The sequence below is a fragment of the Peromyscus maniculatus genome, chromosome 14 (assembly GCF_049852395.1).
Source record: "Peromyscus maniculatus bairdii isolate BWxNUB_F1_BW_parent chromosome 14, HU_Pman_BW_mat_3.1, whole genome shotgun sequence".
NCBI classification, from domain to species: Eukaryota; Metazoa; Chordata; class Mammalia; order Rodentia; family Cricetidae; genus Peromyscus; species Peromyscus maniculatus.
In genome coordinates this window covers 88069112-88092425 of record NC_134865.1, presented here as the reverse complement: position 1 = coordinate 88092425, position 23314 = coordinate 88069112, and the positions used below count along the sequence as shown (strand labels likewise).

Below are 23314 nucleotides of genomic sequence, written 5' to 3'. Positions count from 1 at the left end.
CTTTCTCTTTTGCCTTTGGGCCCTTAATCCCTTGACTGCCCATATCTTGGGCTATGCTTCGCTGTTGCTTGTCTGGCAATGACTCTTAACCTTTCGGCTCACTCTCCTTATTGCCTCTTCCTCACAGCCCCACATGGACCATCAGCTCTAACCACTCAGGGTCACCAGGACTGCTGCCCTCCAGCCCTGCCCATTTCTGCTGCTCCCTCCCTGCAGGGCTCTCACTTTCACAGCGCATGCATCTCCCTGACAAAGCAGAGCTGTGGAGAGAGGGAAGAGGCAGATGCAGGGGGTGAGGGCCAGGGGATAATGAGCTGAAGGCTCTAGGATGAGGAGGCTTCACTGGGAGTCAGGTACATGAGTTCAGAATCCACACGTGGCAACTCTCACACACTGGACCTGGATGAACCTTCAGCTCCTGTAGATGTAAGAATACTTACTATGGTGTCACAGAAAGGCCCTACTCCGGCAATAGAAAAATCAGCACATAACAAGCCGCAGCACAGGGGCTTTATCATGCTGTGTCTTTCAAGCTGAAAGGAGGGTAATAATTTTTTATGATTAAAAAATCCACAGTTTACATATTTTATTTATAACTACATTATTTGAACCACAATAGCTAGGATTTTGAAGGGGCATTGCATTTCTGTGCCTTTTTGAGATTTTACATAAAACTCCACATGTGAGGACTACGAAAACCTTGACTTTTAAATGGAGAGCTGTCTGGCCTCTGCTTTGTAATTATCCTCCAGCGTGTTATCTTCAGCCCCCGCTGTTCAATAGAAGCAGCCTTTGAAAAGGTCCTAAACAGCCTTGGGGGGCAAGTGTCCTCCCTGCAGGGTCCCCAAGAGAGATTGTCTTGGCAGCCAGGTGACCACCTGCTGACATGGCCACTTGCTCGGCTTCCTTGTTAATTCTCCAGAGAACACAAAGGAAGGGTGTGCCTCTTTTCATCTAAAAAGAACACATTTCTATATAAAAGATGTCCCAAATCCTTTGTGTGGTCCGAGTCCCGGGGTAGCACACTGCTGGCAGTGAGGATGACAGTGTGAAGAGCAGTGACCTCCCCGGAGCTGCCTCTCCTGTCCTTGTCCCTGTTTCCCAATAATAGAAGAGTTCATTTGTCGTTTGTAAGTAGCTGGAGTAGAGGGAGGCTGCCCGCTCATCCAGGCTAAGGTTCTACTCTAAACCAGAGTGAGAGGAGAAATCTGTAGAGATAACACTCAGTGTCTCTCTCTATTAGAGACATGGATATTCTAGTGAACATTGTCCAAGCGGCCCTAGGAAGAAATGAAAATACCAACAGGGCTGACTTTACCAAGTTCTTAGCACCTCAAAGTGTGGCCAGGGGCAGCCTTCTGCCAACTCAGGCCCCAGGCCCCAGGCTCCAGACCTCAGGTTCCAGACCCCAGGCCTCAGGCTCCAAGCCCCAGATCCCAGGCCCCAGGCCCCAAGCCCCAGGTTCCAGACTCCAGGCCTCAGGCCCCAAGCCCCAGGTTCCAGACTCCAGGCCTCAGGCCCCAAGCCCCAGGCCCCAGACCCCAGGCCCCAGACCTCAGGCCCCAGACCCCCAGGCTCCAGACCTCAGGCTGCAGACCCCAGACTCCAGGCTCCAGGCCCCAGGCTCCAGGCCCCATACCTGAGACCTCAGGCTCCAGACCCCAGACCTCAGGCCCCAGACTCCAGGCTCCAGGCCCCAGCCTCCAGACCTCAGGCCCCAGACCCCAGGCTCCAGACCTCAGGCTCCAGACCCCCAGACCTCAGGCCCCAGACCCCAGGCCCAAGCTTGCCCAGAGATGAGTGCCCTCAATTCTGTGTTCCACCTGTAGCTCATAGTGGGCGAATACTCAGGGAAACATAAATACAGTTGTTGAAATACTGTAGCTCTGAGCTGGCAGTGGAGGACACATCTCTGATCTCAGATACTCTGGAGGCTGAGGCAGGAGAATGGAGTCTTGAAAACCAGCCTTGACTACATAGTGAGATTTGGCCCTGAAAAAGAAAAAATGAAGTTTCCTATGTTTGCAAGGGAAAGACCTCCACTCTGGCTTGCCTGAACAAAGCTGGCTAAGAACCTGTATGCAGCTTGACCTACTTTCAGTGAGGAAAAATCAGGGAGGAGAGAGGAAAGGAATTGCCTGTGTGGCACTAAAAGGCCCAGGACCAGCATCCAGTTCACAGGGGCTACCCCTGGGGTTGGAGGCCCCTCTCAGAGCATTTCATTTTCTGCATAACAGTTGCCCACCGAGCTGGAGTTTCCTATCTCTTTTGTGAAGTTCCTATAATCTGAAGCAGCTGATTGAAAACGGCTGGTATTCGGTGAGAAAGGAAGGCTCATGTTTTCTCACAGATGGAGAAGCTGTGGTTCCCAGCTGTCCCAGCGGGCTGACTCCCTTGGGCCTATCCACAGAGCTGCCCTGCTTTGGGCACCTCATTCCGAGCATCCCTAATCAGACAGGACAACCGTGATCCTAGAGGGCCCTGCAGAGCTCTCTTCTCTCTTCCTGCTGCTTTCTCTGAGGAAATTCCCCAGAAGCTCTCTGGATCACTTCTGTGTTCATGCTCTTGAGGATTTGATGGCAGTGTAGAATGCTTGTGACTACACACTCAGCGGCATGCTGAATGTGGAGCAGAAACATTTTATCTGCCTAGGGGCTAAGGGTCAGAATACACAAGTGCCCACAGACAAGCACACACGTGCACAGACTTATACCTGAGCACATCCACATGCACACATACATGAACCCCATATACATTCGTGAATACCCACCTACAAATGAGCATACACACTTGCATGTACAACATATTCTTTAGGTACACTAAGCACATATATAAATAACTGTGTGTATAGCTAACACACACACACACACACACACACACACACACACACACACACTTCAGCCTGCTCTGTTGACAAGGCTCAGGCTCTGTAGGACTGAGGGAGGGCATTAGGGCTGCAGGGTAGGAATAGCCAGGTATGCTGGGCACATCCTCATGGCTGCCACTTATACACCTTGTGTACTTCAGGCCCACCTTCCTACATGAGGATGTAAGGCAGGATGGTCCGGAGTCAGGGTACTCAAGAGGTGTAGCAGCACACAGTTAGGTTCTGGAGCCTCACCATCGTTCATAGCAAACTCACACGGAATGAAATTATGTTTATTGCAGTCTATATACAGCTGAGTTCCACTCTGTGGCACAGTTTGTAGATACTCCACATACAACACGTAAGATCACATGCTGACCATGTGGTTCGTACACATCTGCTGCGGATCAGTTCCAGCAGTGGCGAGTTTGTGACCAGCACATCTCTTCACCAGGGAGAAGACCTAGGCCCGGCTCTGTCTAGTGTTAGCACATGCTGGGCCGAGGTGATGGTGTCCCTGCACATTGGAATGCTCCATGTGTGACCAGTGACTGCTTATCGGATGATGGCTGCTTGTGTTCATGGGTCCTACGTGTCTCTTTGGGGTCATGCCAGGGTGACCATGCCTGGTTGTTGATAGGACACTTTCAGATATGAAAGAACTTTGTTTCTCCAGAACTGCTGTACTAAGCAGTGATAACTCTGGGTGAAGAAAGGCAAGGCTCGTACCAGGGCTTGTAGCACCCACCTACTGCTACGCCAGCACCTCTTTTTGGGGTACCTGGCCTAAGCCGTTTGCTCCCCATGACCTGCTCTCTAGCCTTGCAGCCCTGGGAGGTAGCAGGTTAGTGGTGTCTTCGAGATTATCTGAGCTGTCCATCCAATCCAGTTGCCGTCAAAATGGGGGCTTGATAAGAGTTGATGAGCTGGTGGCGCACGCTTTTAATCCCAGCACTTGGGAGGCAGAGGCAGGCAGATCTCTGTGAGTTCGAGACCAGCTTGGTCTACAGAGTGAGTTCCAGGAAAGGCTCCAAAGCTACACAGAGAAACCCTGTCTCGAAAAACAACAACAACAACAACAACCACCACCACCAACAAAAGAGTTGATGAGATCAAAACTCCAGGAGCAGTCCTGTGGGACAGATATTCAGGCCAGAAGTCTGGCCACTGGGCTTTAGCTAGTCTCTAGATACTCACTTCTCTGCTGTCCTGAAGTCCCCATGTACTGGTTTTATTTCTAGAGAACTGGAAGTGGGGCTCTTAACTTCTGTGGTTTCATGACCCTGAGACCTCTGGCCCTGGAACAATCGTTGAGATCATAGACATTCATGATGCCTAGGATCTACATGCCACAGGAACCACAGGAAAAACACTTTGCAGCTCTTATCCTTGGCATGCTCGAGTGTGTGTATGTGTGTATGTGTGTGTATGTGTGTGTGTGTATGTGTGTGTGTGTATGTGTGTATGTGTGTATGTGTGTGTGTTTGTGTGTTTATGTGTGTATATGTGTGTGTTTGTGTGTGTATGTGTGTGTTTGTGTGTATATGTGTGTGTTTGTGTGTATATGTGTGTGTGTTTGTGTGTGTATGTGTGTTTGTGTGTGTATGTGTGTGTTTGTGTGTGTATGTGTGTGTGTATGTGTGTTTGTGTGTGTATGTGTGTGTTTGTGTGTTTGTGTGTGTATGTGTGTGTGTTTGTGTGTATGTGTGTGTGTGTGTATGTGTTTGTATATGTGTGTGTGTGGGGTGTGTGTGGTTACATAGACTGTGTCAGAACACCAGGTCCTTGCACAGGGCCAGGGCGGTTTCTCAGGGTCTCTGGGCACTGCAGGGCCAGGCGTTCTCACTCTCCAGCTGCCCCTTCACCATGCTGTAACTTCCCTGTCCACAGTCGAAAATAACAGGAGCAGCAAGGATTATTATTGGCAAATATTGGAAAGGAGTGCTTGATGCCATCTTATATCTTGAGACAATAATTCTCTTTTTAAACCATGTTAAGATGCTGACTTTCTTCAAAAAGAGTACAGTTTTCTGTTGCCTAGAGAACATCTCTGGGCTGTATGGACAAGTCACCAGGGCCTCCATCTTGATGGGCCAGCCTGGAATCCAGAGCTGCTCATCACCTGTAGGAAGCAGCAGATGCTAAGTGACCAGGAGGATATGAGCTCCTGGCTTGGCCACTGAAGCAGGGACATTGTCCCTGACTTGTCTTTGGTCACTACCAAATGGTCCAGGGAGCAGCAAGGGTGTATCTGTCCAGATGCAGAGGCCCATCCCACAGCACAGAACTCAAGGCCATGGGGACGAGAAGGCTGCTGTCAGCTGGTTTCCCTGGTCGGTCATAGCTTGAGGAGGAATTTCATAGACATCCACAGGCATGCACTGGGTGCCACAGGGCGGTGATGGTCAGCTGGTTCTGGACCCGGTTCCCCTGCCAGGAGGCAGGGAACCAGAAACTTCCTCCTTGTCTTCTTCAGAGGTACCAGGCTCCAGTTTTGATGATCAAGGCCACTTGGCTTTCTTGCTGTCTTTGAAAGTAGACCTGCCTATGTGGCTGAGCCATGTTATGAAGAGGATGGCTTAAAAGGCCGGAGTCTGACAATAATACTTAGTGTTTCCATTGAGTTACACATGAGGATCAGAGTGAGGACCAGGGCTGACCCAGGAAGGCATCAGGCACTGGAACAGCAGAGGAAGCCAGCAAACACATGTGTCAAACCCGGCAGCACTGTCAGTTCCATTTGAGGGACACCGCTAAATGACCGAGGTCTCTGTCTGCAAGAAGGACTGGGTGCGGGAGCCACGGTGTATCTGTAGGGCGCTTTCTGAGCCATTCCGGGACATGGACCAGCTATGCAGCCGGTAGTCCCGGCTCCCAGGTTGGGTCAGGCACAGGCCTCGCCACCTTCTTTTCAGTTCACACTGTACCTGGGGATGAGGGAATTAATGAGGGTCAGCTCGGAACGCAGGAACTCATGTATTCTCTAAGGAGACAAGCAGCATGGATTCACCCACTGGACAGCAAACAGCAAACAGCTGGTGTGGTTTAAACTCTTCTCTAGTAGCCACGGGATGTGTGCTCTGGCCCACCCCCATTACTGGTTCCTGGAGAGAAGTTTTATCTTCAGGAAGGTGCTGAGTGAGTGAGGAGGGGCAGGCAGAACACAGAGCTGTAGGAGATGGGCCCAGCTTTGCTGAGTGTGAATGCCAGACACCAGGAGGATATACTGATGCAGCATGGGGCTGTAAGTAGCTGGGGTAGACAGAAAAGGTATAGCCTTAGGGATACTGGGGAGTCTGATGTAGTATGGGGCCCGTCTTGCCTCAGCACAGCCCCATGGCTCCTTTGGGACCTTCATCAACATCTTTCCCCTTTAAGGACTCTGAGTGAAGAAAGTGTTGGAAGGGGACATGGATGTTGGCTCTGTAAAGCCTTTCTTAGTGACTAGAAGGAGGGGCTGGTCATCAGGTGAGGGTCACAGGAACAGTCAGCAACACCTAGGGTGGGTAGATTCTGGAGACTGAAGGGTGAATGGAAGGGAGTGGTCACAGAAGGAGAACCGGGCTCTGACTTTGTCTTAGGACAAAGTGATGCATCTCTCAATGAGGCCCTGACCTTCCCACCAACACCATAACTTCTTGGACCAAGTTGAACGTTGTGGAAGAGTAAGATGCTGACCATGAAGGAGACATTGGTGGAGGACAGAGGTTAAATTTTGCTGGAAGGGGAAGAAGCCTTCCCAAGTGGGGATTTGGGGACAGCAACTTTGGCCTTGGTTGTGCGGGGCACAGCTGGGCAGCGGTGAGCGATGAGGCCCACTCCTGACCCCAGTGTCAGTGCTCAGTTCCAATTCACAGAGGACTTACCTCACTGTTCAGGAAGCAGTATAGCACTGCTACCACCAGGCCCTGCAAAGAGACAGAGGATCAGAGCTGCCCACAGTTTGCAGTGCCCACAGCGCCTCCCACACTTACCTGGAAGGACCCAACACATAGCTCAAACAGGATCTGGTATGTGGAGGAGATGCCAATGGGGAAGGCAGCGAACACCATGTAGTGGACGCCGAACAGTGGGATTAGCAGCAGTGTGGACTTGGCGAGCCTCCTGGTAGAAGAAGAACATGATGCTTTGAGCTGCTCGCTTCTCCCACTCTGGACTGTGGGAGCTGTCGGGGGAGGGGGACTGAAGCGGTCAGGGAACGTGCAGGTGCTTACTTTTCTTGTACTTAGTGAACCCTCCTCTTGGCACATTTGGGCAGAATTTGCAAATGTGGCTATGTGATTTTACTCACGAAGAGAAGGTTCTTACAGGGCGTGTTGTGTGGCTCACCAGCTTTAGGGGACTTACGGTCCTTTGTCACCAGTGCCAACAAGTGGGCCACACTAGTCTTGAACAGGTGCATTCTGGGAGGGCTGGGCTATTGTTCAGTGACAAAACCTGCTATGAACCAGGACCCTGGACTCCATTCTTAGCAATGGGAGGGGGCACTGCATGAGGCATCCCCCCAACACATAGAGGGGTCCTCCCTTACTGATACAGACACCAGTCAATATGGATCAGGTTTTTCCTGGCAGCTGAGTTATCTCAGCCACAGCTTCCCAGACTTCTGCGTTGGAACCATGTGGAGGTCTTGTTGTAGCTCAGGCCTCATCAGAATTCAGGAACAGGGGACAGCAGGGCAGCAGCCCCCAAATCTGCATTTCTGCCCAGTTCCTAGTTACTTTGAGAACCCCTGCTCTAGGCCTATGACACGTGAGGCTTGCTGTCCTCATCATGTTCTATGAGCCCCATACTAGGGACCAGGTATTTAGCTTACCATCCTCAGGTGCCTCCAACTGCTCAGGAGTGAGTGCTCATGAGAAGCCACCTGGAGGGTATGCAGCCAAGTGGGAGCCCTCTTCTGGTTGCTGGGTATCTCTAAGCACACAGCCCATCTCGATTCAGCTAGGGGAGGCAGGAGACTCCTCCTGCTTCCCGTCCCTCTTGCTTCTCTCATCACTTCCTAACATAGGGGGAAAAATCAGTTTTCCCTAACTTATTTTTAAAGGTCTCCTCTTCAAGTCCACACTGAAGAGGGTATTCTGACTAATCTTACACCAACTTGACACAGCTAGTTAGCTGAAAGGATCCAACCTCAACTGAGAAGAGGCCTCCATAAGGTCCGGCTGTACAGCATTTTCTTAATTAGTGATTGATGGGGAAAGGCCTAGCTCATTGTATTAGCTCCTGCCTCTAGGGTCCTACCCTGTTTGAGTTCCTGTCCTGACATCTTTCAGTGATGAACAGTGATGTGGAAGTGTAAGTAGAATAAACTCTTTCCTACCCAACTTGCTTTTAGGTCATGGTATTTCATCTTAGCAATAGTAAACCTAGGGCTGGAGGGGTGGCTCAGCGGTTAAGAGCATCTGGTTGCTCTTCCAGAGGTCCTGAGTTCAATTCCCAGCAACCACATGGTGGCTCACAACCATCTGTAATAAGATCTAGCACCCTCTTCTGGTCTGCAGGCATACATGCAAACAGAACACTGTATACATAATAAATAAATTAAATATTAAAAAAAAGTAAACCTAACTAAGACACAGGGTATGCAAGTTCTAGAGGTGTGTGCCTTTTTCCACATCCTGTGTCCAAGGACAGGATTTCCCCATTTCATAGCCTGCACAGAAAGCCTGGTCCTTTCTGTGATGGCCATGGGTACAAGTGGAAGGTATCCCTACCAACAAGACACCAGTGCAGCTGCTACCTTGCAAATGTGCACCCTCAAGGCTCTGTGCCCAAGTCCTTCAGCATCAGCATGGTGGGTCACTAGGCTACGGAGCACCATTCCTTTAGCTGAGGTTAGAAGGAAGCTGCTGATAGGTCATTTACATGGCCTGTCTACCCATCTGTCTCCAGGGATGTGCTGCGGGAAAGGCAGGTCTTTAGTCCTTCTTTGCTACAACCCAAGGGGTGAAGCACAACCCTCTGCCCTTCTCATCACCCTGAAAAGCACAGACTTCATTACCCCATATAATTCTGTTTCCAAAATAAAAGCATCTATCTCAAGACCTTCTTAATAAACACTCCCCAGAAACCCAGAGAAAAGGTCAGCACAGACACTAAACGAGATTTGCTGAAAGCCCAAATTCAATTGCGGGGCGACTAAGAATGCCCACCCTGCTTTTCAAGGCTGCAGGGGGGATGCACGGGGACCAGCGTCTCTTACCAAGCACCATGTGGGCATGGTTATGTGTAGATCATTTCTTCCACAGATAGGAACTTATTCCTTGTACTTTGTGCACAGCATGGCACGACTAAGACTTAAATGCCCAACCCATTCCTTCTTGACTCTCTGTGCCAGGCACTGAAGGTCTTTCAAGGATTAATGCAATTGTCTCTCAAACCTAACAGGCAAATATCCATCCTATTTTACAGGGAGGAGACAGAATTTAGGGAAGGCCCCCTTCAGCTCAGCCACTCTTCGGCTCAGCACCCACATGGATGCTGCTTTATTTTTTTGTGGATGGGAAGGAACCTGGATGTAGGTGGTAATTTCCAGGTGCCTGGGAGCTGATGACCTGGCCAGGGAGATGCAGCTCTTACCCTGTACAGCCTCATCTAAGCCGAGGCTCCTGAGCTGCATCAAATACACCAGCACTGAGCTCATTATGTTCAGGTCACACCTGAGTTGGAGTCTATTTTTAATTTGTGAATTACAGGTAATTTATGGCTTCCTTGGATAATCATAAATTAGCTGGGTGACATTCCTGACCTCTGCCCTGTGCCCTTCACACGACACACAGCTTGTTAGATAATTACTGAGGCAGGTCCAAGCACAAGATGCCAGCCCCAGGATCTGGTAGGGATGACAGACAATATGAAGAATAATGTGTGGTTAAGGGAGATGACAAGCTGCGGTATCAGAGCAAGGACACACATGTAAGGAACTCCCACATTCCAAGACTGCAGCATGCTCTCAAACATGAGAAAAGGTCCCCCCCCCCACTTTTTTTTTTTTTTTTTAGCACCATCATCCTATCAGCACGGCTTCTTGGCCCCTCTGAGTGCTGGGCTGGCAGACTCCAATGTCAGTGCCAGTGGTACCTTAGGCCATCTAGGAACCTGGAAGACCTACTCTCTAGCACTGGGCTCTACTCTCCACATACTTCAATGTATATTTTTCACGCTGGGCCAGCAGATACTCACTTGTACTGTGACTGATCGTTGCCACCAACATCTGGGGAGGTTAGCTTCTGAAGTAAGATCCTTATAATGCTGATGAAGAGGGCAAAGTTGACCTGTACAGAGACAACAAAGGGCTACCTGATCTGTGGGTGCCTTCAATCTTATCCCTGACCACCCATGTACAGGATTTGGCCACCATCTACCCCAGGCACTAGGTCTGCCCACCGCACCAAAGAAGACCTCATGTGGGCATTGAGGGCACTACTGCATAAAGTCGTGGCTATCTGAGCAGCTGGAGATGTGCAACTGACTATTATCATCTCCTTCAGGCCTAGATTCTGGTCTTCACTCCTCAGAGTCCACCCTTCCCTGGGAACTGCCCTGGAGGTGATGGGGGCCTTCTGTAGGAAGGTGGTAGCCATTGGCACACAGTGACGCATGGTGGCTGCACTCTGCACAGTGCAGATACATAAAAGAAGAGCAGATCAGAGCTTCTCCATAGGCAGCTACTTACTACAATAGAAATTAGAATTGGTATCCGAATGACCCACCAGGGGATGCTGTGGTCGTTTGTGTCCCAACAACTGTTAGAGAGAAAGAAACTGGTGTCACATTGAATCAACCTACAAACCAGGCTCTGTGCAGAAGTGTTCAACTGAGGACTGGCCTCTCACATGGAGCTCACAGAACCAACCTTCCCCCTTCTTGGACCTTTCATTCCATCTGTCAATCAGACCCAGATTTCCCAGTCACCTCTAACTAGATCTAACTGCTGTGCATGTCGAGTGAAGCAGCTCTCCTCAGTGAGTCATCCTGACGGTCTGCTAATGGGGGTGGGTGTGGGATGGCATGTAGCTCCAGGGTGCCTACGTCTCAAAGCTGCGGTTTTAATTCAAGGCATGAGCTCTCCCTTCACCTGATGTCATGAAGGCTTTTCTTCATTCTGAAAAAAAACGTATTCTCCCCAGTTGTTTGCATCTGTGTTTTAAAGGCAGAGTTAAAAATATGCCTTGAGAGTGGCTGAAGTGGGCCTGATTTTCCTTAAGGTTTATCTCCAGCAGCAGCATGATTATGTAAGGCTTCCCGCTTTGGTATCCACGGCCCACAGTCGATGCTAACTGTTCCAGCAAGGGCAGAGTTCCATGGCCTTTGGACCCCAGTTTGGCAATGTGACACAGGCGGTTGAGCCAGCTCTGAGAACTCATGTTCATCCTCTCAGGAACCCACAGAGCATGAGGAGCCTTGCAGCCTTCCAGGGTGACTGGGCCAGCTACCCCAGCTGACCCCAGGGTGACAACTGGGCCAGCTACCCCAGCTGAGGGGTTTCTTTCCACTGTCAGTGGGAAGTCAAGGCTAAAGAGGTTGGTTTAGACCATCCACTCACAGAGTGACATGCTCCTCAGCGGACAGTTGCTGCCCTGGGGTCTTTCGTGGGATACATTTAGGCTAGGAGTGCATGTGTCACTACCACTAGGCTCAGAAGTTCTTGAAGGAGGAGCTGCTCACAGAGGCCATCCAGGCAGCCAGGTAGCCTGATCTCAATGTTTTCTATTGTTGCTCCCCGCCTCCCCACCCAGCAAACCTGCTTATTCCTGCTTTGCTCTTCTGGTGACACCAAGGAGTCATGCAAAATATCACTCATTCTGCCTGGTTTGTCCCAATTTTAGCTAAACCACAGGCCTGGCTTGATCTTCACCTCTCGTGTGGCCCGTCTTCCAAACACTGGAACGTGTAGTGAGTCTTACCTGTGACCATCCACACATCTGTCTGCTAATCACAGGGTGCTAAATGCTGCCTAGAAATGTCTTGACTGGCTGCAAGTGTTTCTTGCCTCTAATCGTACAAGCTTCTTTAGTTCCCAGATATTCAACCAGCACTGGAAGACCTTATTTCACAGGCATGGCTACACATACAGCACTCACCCTGTGTCTTCTAAAGAGAGGCGAGTTGCTGTCCATGCGCCTATACACACACTGGGGATGCCTGTGGAGAGACCCCATCAGATTAGCTCAGTCTCATTGATGAGGAGCAGCCTCCCCACACACCTGGTACTCAAGAGCCAGAACTTCCAAAGAATAATTTGCAACCAAAGGACCATATGGAAGCTCTTGCTTAATGTCTTCATCAATATGTGAACTTACACCTTATTGGGCCACAAAGATAAATATGTCTGAAAGTTGAGACTTTGAACAGGGATGAAACCTGTCTCCTAAAGACAGGGAGGCCAGGCAAGAGAGAGCCATGCTCACAGGCTCCTAAGTGACTGTGTGTTTGCCCCTCCAAGCCACACAAGCTTCCATCCCTCCCAGCTCTGGGAAGGGCTGGGCTCCTGCCAGCAGGTAGATGTGCAATTAATCTGATCCTCCCTGATTTTTTTGTTGTTGATATGAACTGACAGGGAAAAGGGGGTAGGAACAACTTTTTTGCTACTTGTCAGTAGCTCAGTTTCATTTAAGGTCATCAAGGCGTGCGCTGCAGGGCAGGGGTTGGGGGGGAGTGTGAACGGAGGTAGAATGCTAAAGCAATTTAAGCCAGGTCCTTAGTTCACATCAATGGAATCCCCAGTGCACCCAAGGTGACCACTTAGTATACCCGCTGGTGTGGAGTTCTGAGCAGAAGCCTGCATACTTTGGCCAAATGAGGTGGGAATCAAGATGGGGAGTATGAAGCCCTTACCCCATCCAATCAGAAGATAGGCCAGGAAGCACCTGCTGGGAGGAAGGATGGCCACCAGGAGGGTGTGCAGGTAGAGACCCTCCACCAGAAGCCAGTAGAAGTTTGCCATGATACAGTACTGGAAGAATACCAGGCTGAGCTTGCAGCCGACCTGGAACCAAAGACAGTGAGAGAATGTGCCAGTTGGTAAAAATAGTTATGGTAGGCGGAGCTGTTCTCTGTTTGGATTGAGTTGTAAAGCAAAGCCAGAGTACTGACTTGGAGGGTTGTTGTTAATTTCTTGTCCTGGCAGAGGCCAAAAATGTGTTATATTGGGGCAGAGCCCATCGTATATACAATGCCAGGGACCATCTGGAGGGAGCCTCTGCTTCTCTGAAGAGAGAAGTACAGGCAGAGAGTTCCTGGGAGCCAGTCACTGGCTACCTTCCTGGACACCAGGTTCAGACATACCTCCTCCTACTTGGTCCTCCTTCATGCTGTGTTACTCCTGGCCCCTCAGACATGCCCTTACCTCAGTTCTTCCTTCACTGCCCATTCAAGAGGCCCACCCTCTCCAGGACATGCAGTGGAGGAGGGCACTTGCTGGATGAAGTGATGGGTGGGATGTTTGTCTTAGAGTTCCTATCGCTGTGATAAAACACCAGGACCAAGAATAGTTCAAGGAGGAAAGGGCTTATTTTATCTTATAACTCTCAAGTCGCGCTTCATCACTAAGAGAAGTCAGGGCAGGAACTCAAGGCAGGAACCAAAGTAGAAGCCAGGAGGAGCGCTGCTTACTGGCTTGCTCCTCATGGTTTGCTCAGCCAGTGAGCTGGACTGGTTTGCATCGATCATCAATCAAGAAAATGCTCACAGGCCAATCTGGTGGAGGCAATCCACTTGGCAGATGACTCTAGCTTGTGTCAAGTTCACAACAAACTAGTCAGAACAATGCTAGGCACACTTGAGGTATGTACAGGGGGAAGGGCCAGGATACCTGGGGGCTGTCAGTGGCTGGATGCTGGGGAAAGGGTAGCCTATGGCCAGTGAACCTGCAGCTCCCTGGCCTCAGCCCCCACATCTGAACAAAGGATCAACATTGGAAAGGGCTGACAGACTGCCGTCATTTCCTTAATAGATAATGGAAGTTTGGGAAGAGAAAACAGTGGGTCATAGCTAGGTTCCTAAAGTTAAAAAAAAAATCTGACAACCTTTAAATTAATATGTAATCCCCTTGTCCCAGTGAAGACCATTTTAAAACGCTTAGGAAAAATAATTCATTTGCTATATTTCTCCTATTTTACACTTTATTTCCAACTCTAATTAATTTCTCAAAATTTAAATACCCACTCTTTTGCAATCTTTTTCATATGTGTGTGTGTGTGTGTGTTGTAGCTACACACATCCCATGTACAGATACAAATTTGTGCTCACCTATATGAGTGAGCACAATATCACACACACACACACACACACACACACACACACACACACACACACACACCCCACATGCCTTTGAATATATTCCCATTCTATACATAAAATACATCCATCCTGCATATACCTATTCATAATACAAGATTACCCACATATATGCACTTCTACTTGTGTATATTTATAGTTATACATCTTTATAGATAGAAGAGAATGGAGTTGAAAGTGATATTCTTTTCCCTATAGAAGCAGTAATTTCCCATTTGCTTATAAACTTGAAATCCCTGGTTTATGAAATCCCTGCTTATGTGAAGGGAGAGAAAATGTTGGAATATGCTGATTATATATTTTACACAGGGTAGATGAACTTACAGGAAACATGGAAGCCTTTCCAGATGTCCTCAATGGCCATGAGGGGCTTGACCTTAACATGCTGAATTCTACCCATGCCCCAGCCTGTTCCACATTGCCCTAGTCTCATGCTTTGCTGCCTCCTTTTTCTACAAATGAAATTAAGGTACAGAAAATCTTCTGTTTCTAGGGACAGTCAGACACCTGTCTATCTTCATCAGTGAAGATTTCAGCAGTCTCTGGTCTATCATGGGATCCTGAGCACAAATGCCACAACCACCCAGGCATGAAGCTGCCATAGTGGGTGAAACAAATTAAAAATCTTTGAGAGATGAGTCTTGTAAGTGATGACTTGTTTAAATGTATCTTGCTTTTTTGACATTTGATAAAGCCTATCTTACCTCAAAACACAAAATGAGTAAATTACAAGTGTGTTATAGACATAAATGAACAAAATTGAAAATAAATATCTCTTAATCAAGATAGGAAACCTGAAATCCAAATATAAACATAATGCTAAAAGGCATGAAGACATTTTGAGCTTACAAAAATACTGAAAACTTCTAGGAAACAAAATACCACTAAATGCAACTGACAAATGGTGAATCTGGAAATACATTTGCAACAGAAACATAAAAGGCTCATTTTAGTAAACAATGATAATAGGCAAACTTGTTGAGGAAAGATAGCATCATGTTTGGGGGTGGGGTGCTGAGAGAATCCCAGAAGGATGGCTGCTCTTGGCAGTGTCTTTGAAAGGGACACTGGACACCAAGGAGAAAGCATCAGGTCATAGTTCTCCTGGTGCATTTCAAAAAGCAGTCAATTTATTTGCTTACAATTTAAAATGCATCTGCCCTTTGCAAGTGTGGTGGTTTGAAAGAAAATGGCCCTCAAAGGGAGTGGCACTATTTGGCTTTGTTGGAGTAAGGGTGGTCTTGTTGGAGGAAGTGTGTCACTGTAGGGGTGGAGTTTGAGGTCTCATATATGCTCAAAGATACCACCCAGTGTCTCAGTCCACTTCCTGTTGCCTTCTGATGAAGACGTAGCCTGTACCATGTCTGCCTGCATGTCACCATGCTCCCGACCATGATGATAATGGACTAAACCTCTAAAACTGTAAACTGCTACCTCAATTAAATGTTTTTCTTTTTAAGAGTTGCTATTCTTTACAGCAATAGAAACCCTAACTAAGACAGAAGTTGGTACCAGAGATAGGGGTATTGCTTTAATGGGTCTGACCATGTTTTTGTTTGGAGGAATTTGGACTTTGGTACTTTGGGTTAAAAAAGCAGTGTAATGATTTAAGTACTGCTTAATGGGACATACTAATAGGAACATGGAAGACAGTGGTGCTGATAATGATTTGAACTGTGGGGAATCAAGAGGTTTCAGAGAAGAAGAATGTTAGTATGTGGCCTAGAGACTGGTCTTGTGATATTTTGGTAAAGACAGTGGCTGCTTCTTGCCCTTGTCTGAAAAGTTTGCCTAAGGCTAAAGTCTTCACTTTTTGGATTAATTCTGTTGTCAGAGGAAATCTCAAAATAGTCTAATATAGACTCTGTCATGTGGTTATTAGTGTTAACTCTGATGAAGATTTATAATGAAAAGGAGTAAGATGAGCAAATAAAAATACAAAATGTACAGATTGAGAAAAGGGGCACTAGGAAGTGTAATAGAGCTAAATCCTGTGTTCAAGGAGATAAATGGATTAAGAAATGGAATAAAGGGAGTGGTGACCACAGGGTAAGATCCCACTGAGCCAAGTTTAAAGAAAATCTTAGAGCTGGGTGTGGTGGTGCACGCCTTTAATCCCAGCACTCAGAAGGCAGAGGCTGGCAGATCTCTGAGTCTGAGGCCAGCATGATCTACAGAGCAAGTTTCAGAACGGCCAAACTCAGGCAGTGAAGAAAACCATGGAAACCAGAAAGCTGGAGCTGTAATTGAACAAGGGGGCCATGTTCTAGTCTCAGCAAGCAGCAGAACTTGGCAGCTTCAGCCATGTGGTTCTGGAGTTGAAGATGGCAGGAAGGGGCTATGGAATTTTCCCCAAATGGAAGCCCAGAGAGGCCATTGTGTGAAACCGTGAACTTGAAGCCTGGATTAACTTGGAGACCCCAGGATAGTAGAGATATCAGAGCCATGGGATACCTGCCAAGGAAAGCTGCTAACAGGGAGAGGAACCAGTCCAAGAGAAAAAAGTGAGTTGCAGTCAATAAAGCTGAAAGAAGTTGGAGATCTGAACATCTGTTTTGACATCAGATATTGAGACACAGAATTTGGAGTTTGCACCATGGGTCCAGTATTTCCTCACTATGCTCCCTTCCCTTGGAACAGTAATTTATATCAGGTGCTGTTATCTGTTGGAAGTATGTGATCTGTTTTTTTATTTTAATTTTATAGAGGATTACATTTAGAGGTTGCCATGAATCTCAGAAGAGAGTTTGGAATTTGGACTTTGAAAAAAGTTTGAGATAGTTATAGACTATGGGGACTTTTGAAGTTGGACTGAATGCATTTTTGCATTATGATATGGCTACAAGCCTATGGGGGCCAGGGAGGGGAATGTGGTGGTTTGAAAGAAAATGGCCCCCAAAAGGAGTGGCACTATTAGGAGATGTGGCCTTGTTGGAGGAAGTGTGTCACTGTGGGAGTGGGCTTTGAGGTCTCCTGTGCTCAAGCTACTGCCAGTGTTACAGTTCACTTCCTGTTGCCTTCTAATCAAGATGTAGCCATGCTTGCCTGCACGCCACCATACTTGCAGCTGTCATGCTCCCCGCCATGATGTTAATGGACTAAATCTCTGAGACTGTAAACCACTACCTCAATTAAATGTTTTTCCTTTGTAAGAGTTGCCATGATCATGGTGTCTTTTTATAGCAATAGAAATCTTTACTGAGACAGCAAGATACTCTAGCCCCCAGGTGATGGTATGAGGAGGTGTTTTGGTTGGTGATAAGGATTTGGTTGAAAAGTGGGTTGTTTATGGCCCTTACGAGATGCCAAATTGTCAGTGTTTCTGTGCTGGCCCTTTGGCTTCCAGAATAGGAAGAACAAGTGTCTGTGCTGTCATGACTGCCCAGGCTGCTGAGCTGCTCTGAGCCGACTGCTCCGTTCCATCTGTGAGTTGCACCTCACAGAAACACAAACACATTGATGTGTAGAAGAGCATGCCTGGAGATACAACAGAAACATGCAAAATCAAGACTGCGTCCATGCTGGGGAAGCAGTCAGATGAGTTATGTTGCACCATGTGATGGCCATGACATGACCTAGATGGCAGAGAGCAGGGCACAGCTGACTCGAGGGCATCTATATAGGAGGAGGCACAGAAGTATGCTTATGATGATGCCATGTTCTCGCTAAATGGTGTCAGAAAAACTGTTTCTCATCTCCTTCCCTTTGCTTACTAACCAGTGTGATCTGTGAGGACCAGAGTCCTGAGCGACATGGATCCTCTTCTGACTTCACCTTCTACAACGTTGGTCACTAAACCTCATAACACTGGCAATCCATGGGGGTCTGCTGCTGCCCTTCTAGGTCAGTGCATGGATAGCAAGGAAGAATTACAAGGTGCAGGCAAATCAGCAGCAGGCTCCTAAGAGACTAAAGCTCTGTCTGAGAGCCTCTGTTTTTTTTATATACCCATGTGCATATTCACGTGTCTGGGGTACTTGTGCATATGTGCACACAGATGTGCTTGTGATGCATGTACACACGTGTTTGGACAATGTCTTGAACATGTGTATATCTGCACACATTTTCGTAAATGTGTTTACTCATGCACAGGTTTTTGTACACGCTCTGCACATGTATGTAGGTAATATCATCCACTGTTTTCTTCTCATTTCCTGCCTTCTCAACCTTCTTTCATTCTGACGTCAGCTATGTGGGGTGAGGATCTCTAGTCAGGCTTCCAGCCTGGACCATTGGTCTGCTATCTTCTCATTGCCCCAGATACTTGGTTGTCAGAGAGAGCCTGTCTGTCCAGGTGGCTGTCTGGGACTTGCTGTAGTGTTTAGGGCTGTGGCCTATCCACTCCCCTCATCCAGGTAGGCAGGACTCAGGTTGAGTTTAGCCTCCTTTGGATCTGCAGACCCCAAGAGAAACCTGTTCTGATCCCCAGTGATGAACTGCTCGGCCTCATGCAAGCTGCCCAGAAGTTGAGGAACCTGTGTAGCCTCCAGCCACTTGGAAGAGCTGCTCTGCCAGCCTCCCCTGGCCAGGAAGAGGCCTCTTCATGCATGGACTCGTTCTGCTGCCTGGAAAAAGCAATTTGTCACATTGTGGGGAGCATTCCTGGTGGGTTGCTTGGGAGAATAATGTTGGTTTAGTGAAATACAGCCAGGAATAAAATGGAAAAAAAATGGAATTGGAAGGAAAATTGTTTCTTATTGCTCATTCTGCAATCTGACTCTCTTTTGTTAATGTGTTCAGCACTTTATCATTCTCTAGACAGCCCCGTTTTCCCTCTGTTCTCTCCTCCATGCTGGGTTCTGCCTTCCTTCTTTGGATCCCTCTTTGCTCCTTTGCCCCTCCTGTCTGCCTCCCCTTGGTAGGAATCCCAGGGCCATCGGGTATTGGGGCACAGCTCTTCCCCAGAGAATAGCGCAGGAGACAGACTGGAGGAACCTGCCCTCATTTTCCACTCTCACCCCAGGTTTCAACTCTGGCCTGTGTATGCTAGTGTCCGACCGTGGGCGAGTAGCAGGTTGGGTCCTCACTACCTTGGGAAAACTGCGAGACTTCCTCAGCCCAGTGTCACCATGTGTGATGCACATAAATCCTGCTTCAGCAAGCACCCACAAACAGTGCCTGGAAACAGACTAGCGCTAGAAGAAACTCAAAATTGTTGTGGGAGGTGGAGATTGCCCTGTGGGAGCTGGCCATGTGGAGAGGGCAGAGCAGGATGGTGGCACTGTTCTACCCTTTCTACTTCAGGGGTGCCTGCCACCTTCTCCCTGCCCCTTCACATGAACGGTTCAGATTTTTTTGGGGGGGTCTCAGCATCAAGGTAGAGTTCAGCATAGGTGCTTCAGATGAAGGTGGGTATTGGATTGTCTCTGAGGACCAATTTCCTTAATGAAAGTTTCACAGAGCAGCTCTGGGAAATGGAGTGAGAGGATTTGCAACATCTCCATGTTCACCACTGGTATGTGTTTGGCAAGACTCTCATCTCAGAACAAAAGCTCCAAAGACAGCAAGATATGCCTGGGGGTGGACCTTTCCAGGTGGTGGATCCTGTTTTTGATTTGGTATTATAACAGATTCCTTTTAGAGCCCAGTTCTGTATCACGAGCCTGGAGAATACACTTCCCTCTAGGAAGATGGTGATGGCTAGACACAGCTGACATGCTATGCAGCTACAAGGCACTTTGCTGTGTCAAAACTAAACTAATTAACATTTGTTCAGGAGCCAAAGGGTGTTAACCGGTGTGTCTACTTACATGCAGTGGTGGGAGGCAGTTCAGTGTCTTGGCTCTTTAAGCCACTGAGACCATAGATAAGGACCAACACACTAAATTCCTAAGTGTGGAGCATTACATGCTAGCAGAGAAAAACTTGGGAAGATTTGCATGTAGGAAGCTCTCAAATACTTGCCCAATTGACTTGAGTAGGTAGCAAGTTATCACCACTAACCCCACAAGCAGAGCCAAGGCAGATGGCCCAGCGTGTGAGAGAAACCCTGTTGTATTGCAGATATTTTCATCAGCATTGTCTGTTCTTGTATCAGAGATGTAGACCGAGTGTGTCTCCCACTGACACTGTCCAGGGTTTATATACCATGGAAGGTGATTTCATCTAGAAAATGGGTAAAAGTTTTCATCTCTTGGAATCTGGGTGATTTGGACAAGTGTATGTTCATCAACAAAACGACTTGTCAGTTGCTGCTGCTGCTGCATTCATCTCAGGGTTGGTCACCAGGGACTGGTGACTTTTAATTTCCCAGCCCCAACAGTAGCTAGACACCACCCAGCCTTCTTCTGGACCCTGCTGGTCATGGCTGCGGACACAGGTCTGAAGTCATCCCTTTCTCCATTGCTGAGGCTTAAGAGGGGCTATGCCACTGCTGTCTCTTTGATAGGAAAGAAGTTGGTAGATGCTAGGGTCTTGCCCTTGGGAAAGCCTTACCCAGGAGGCCGGCTGGTCATGGCAGCGCAGTGTACCTGAGCTGGAGTAGAGAACACTGTCCTTGACCAGCACTGAGATGGCTCTCAGCATGAAGGAGAGGAACAGATTCAGGTGGATGTAGTTCCTGGTGCAGTGCAGCTTCCTGAAGAGGAAGAAGACAGAAACCGACATTTACTTATTATCTAAGGTCTTTCTTCTCGTGAAGTTAACCATTTACTTAACTTCAGCTATCACAGTATATATTTTTGTTTCCAGTTTTGCATCATGACAAGTATTTTTGCACATGAATGCTCTCTTTATTTCAGATTATTTCCTTAGCATAGAGTTCAGTATGAATATATAATGCAAAAGCCACACAGGAGCTGCCTTGAGCCTGCAGCCAAGTGTACTCTGTCCCCTGTATGGTTCTGGGTCGCAGGCTGGGTAGCTAAGTGTGGCTGTCTCATTATCTCTCTTCTTGTGTTGTAGCCTGGGCTTTTCGTGTCTGATGCTCCAACTTTGAGACAGAGCCGCAGCCATGACTTTACTCATTCATCAGCTGATACTTGGCTTTCAAGGCTTCAACTCTGATGCATAACTTTCTGTATTAGGTGGGAAACTGCTTTCCATAAAAATGGACTTTCTCCTCTTTATATTGACACCAAAGATGCACAGGGAGTTCCATGCATGGGGAGTTCCATTTTGGGTTAGGATCTGAAGTTGGTCGCCTTGTTACACAACAACCTGCCTCATCCCCTTCCTGACTGTCCTTGGTCAGAAGCTCACTGTCAGCTGAAGGTATAGGTAGATGCCTTCCCATTGACCCCTTCTCCTGGTCACACAGGCTTTGACTTACCATTTGTCTCTCTCATGGCCCTGGACATGTTCTGACCAATCGGCCATGAGCTACCAGAACGAATGAGACTGAAAATGGCCAATGGGGGCTGATTTCAAATTTTATGTAATTTTAATTAATCTAGAGTTAAAAGCAAAAGTATCATGACCTGCCTTTTCTTTGCATACCATGTCCTTGTCATGGCAGAGCTGTACTTCAGTTTAATAGATACATCATGTATGTATCTACTGGTGTGTGTGTGTGCATGCAGGCGCACGCGTGCGCTCACACACGCATGTACACAAACACTCACACACTATGGCAATGTCATGTGTATGTATCTACCTTCTAGTATTACACATAAATGAGACACCGATGTAGCAGAGGTTAATAGATTAATTCAGTTGGAGTTATTTTCTTTTCTATGAGCAAATGGAACATTGGGATGTGTGAATTTTGGGGGGAGGCAGAATCAGTTTTAGAAATAATTCTGAAAAATCTTATTCAATTATTTGTGGAAATATGTTATTATAGTTGTAGGTTTTTTTTAACTTTATAAAATCAATATAGGCAAACCTTAGAATTTAAAGTGAAGGCATGCTACTGACATACGAGCACATGAAGACCATAACAATTGGATGAGGATATGCCACAGATTTTATGAACAGCAGATGCTCCTTTCTGTGGTAGAAAGATGAAAAAACTTTCATTGGGCTAAAAATGTTGAGTTAATAAGGCAGAGAAATTTTTTAAAAAAATCATTGAATTTAATAAGAACTTTCCAAAGGTTAGTCACCTGAAATCAGAATTAAAATTCCAACAAAGGAGGCCAGTGAAAACAGTGGAATGGGGGCCTCTGTCCAACCCTTCCAAGAAACCCTGAAAACCTGGCAAAACTACTCAAATTAATCTTGTTGGAACTCTGGAAAATACTCAGAGTTGGTAGCTATATGGCCCCCACCCAAGGTGAACACAGCCTCACCTTGTCCTATGGCACATGCGCAGCTTAGTGCTATCCCAAAGACCATAGCCAATGGCTTCTGTGTGGTCTCGGGAATTACATACAAATACAAGATACTGCTTTTTTATTTTTTGACTTCTAAGTTCGTTGAACTGGTGCAACCTTCCAGAACCCATCCCGACAGAGCAGCAGCTATAATGAAAACCAAATAGATTCTGGCAGCTGCCAGAGGCCAACACTAACAGTTGAGGTAAATGACAGACATTCTGAGCCTGAGAAGAAAGGCTGGGCAGGGAGGTTCTTGGGGAAACCAGGATTTTGAAAAGCTTTCATATATACAGAGGAATTTAGAGAACCTTCATACATGCTCTGGACAGGTCATATGCTCCCAAAGAGCTTTCATCTCAGCCGATCTTTAGACTTAACTTAAGCAAAACGTGAAGTCAAGGCAGAGATGTAAACAGCCTGGCCAAGCATTAAAGGAGTGCTTCCAACACAGCCAACCCCCCAGATGGGAGTTCCTTTTCTTCCTAGTTTCCCCCCTTTGACCGGGGATGTCTGAGGAAACCTCTATCAGTAAATAATTGACTGATAGTGAGCAGTGTATAGGGACAATACAAACTCTGCAAAATAGAAAAGTTTAGAAAAGTCACTAAGTAAATAATTACAAGCTGGGCCTGGTGGCATAGAGCTGTATCACCAGCTACTCAGAGGCATGAGGCATGAAGGATGCAAATTCAAGACTTGCCTGGGACCAAGAGGGATTTCAAGGACTACCTGAATATTTCACAGAGACTCTGTCTCAAAATAAAAAAAAAAAATGAAAGGGTTGGGCTGTACCCTTATGGTAGACTGCTTGTTTGGCATTTGAAAGGCTCTGAGTTCAATCTCAAGGACCACAAAAATAATAAAATAGAAAAAATAGAAATACCTATAA

At 47.4% G+C, this 23314-nt stretch overlaps 1 protein-coding gene across 2 annotated transcripts in view; it reads right to left on the bottom strand.

Annotated features, from left to right (window-relative positions):
- Positions 1 to 3138: 3138 nt before the first annotated feature.
- Vipr2 (vasoactive intestinal peptide receptor 2) overlaps positions 3139 to 23314 on the bottom strand; it is an 82379-nt gene continuing 62203 nt past the window's right edge. The window contains exons 6-13 of one of the 2 annotated variants that reach the window (XM_006988300.4): positions 20603 to 20744; positions 12707 to 12857; positions 11953 to 12013; positions 10545 to 10614; positions 10052 to 10143; positions 6841 to 6970; positions 6733 to 6774; positions 3139 to 5793 (exon numbers count right to left, since the gene is read on the bottom strand). In XM_006988300.4, coding sequence (XP_006988362.1) covers positions 5620 to 5793; positions 6733 to 6774; positions 6841 to 6970; positions 10052 to 10143; positions 10545 to 10614; positions 11953 to 12013; positions 12707 to 12857; positions 20603 to 20744 — 862 coding nt within the window. In that variant the 3' untranslated portion in view covers positions 3139 to 5619. The remainder of the gene's footprint in view (positions 5794 to 6732; positions 6775 to 6840; positions 6971 to 10051; positions 10144 to 10544; positions 10615 to 11952; positions 12014 to 12706; positions 12858 to 20602; positions 20745 to 23314) is intronic. The other variant, XM_042261284.2, reaches the window with a different exon arrangement.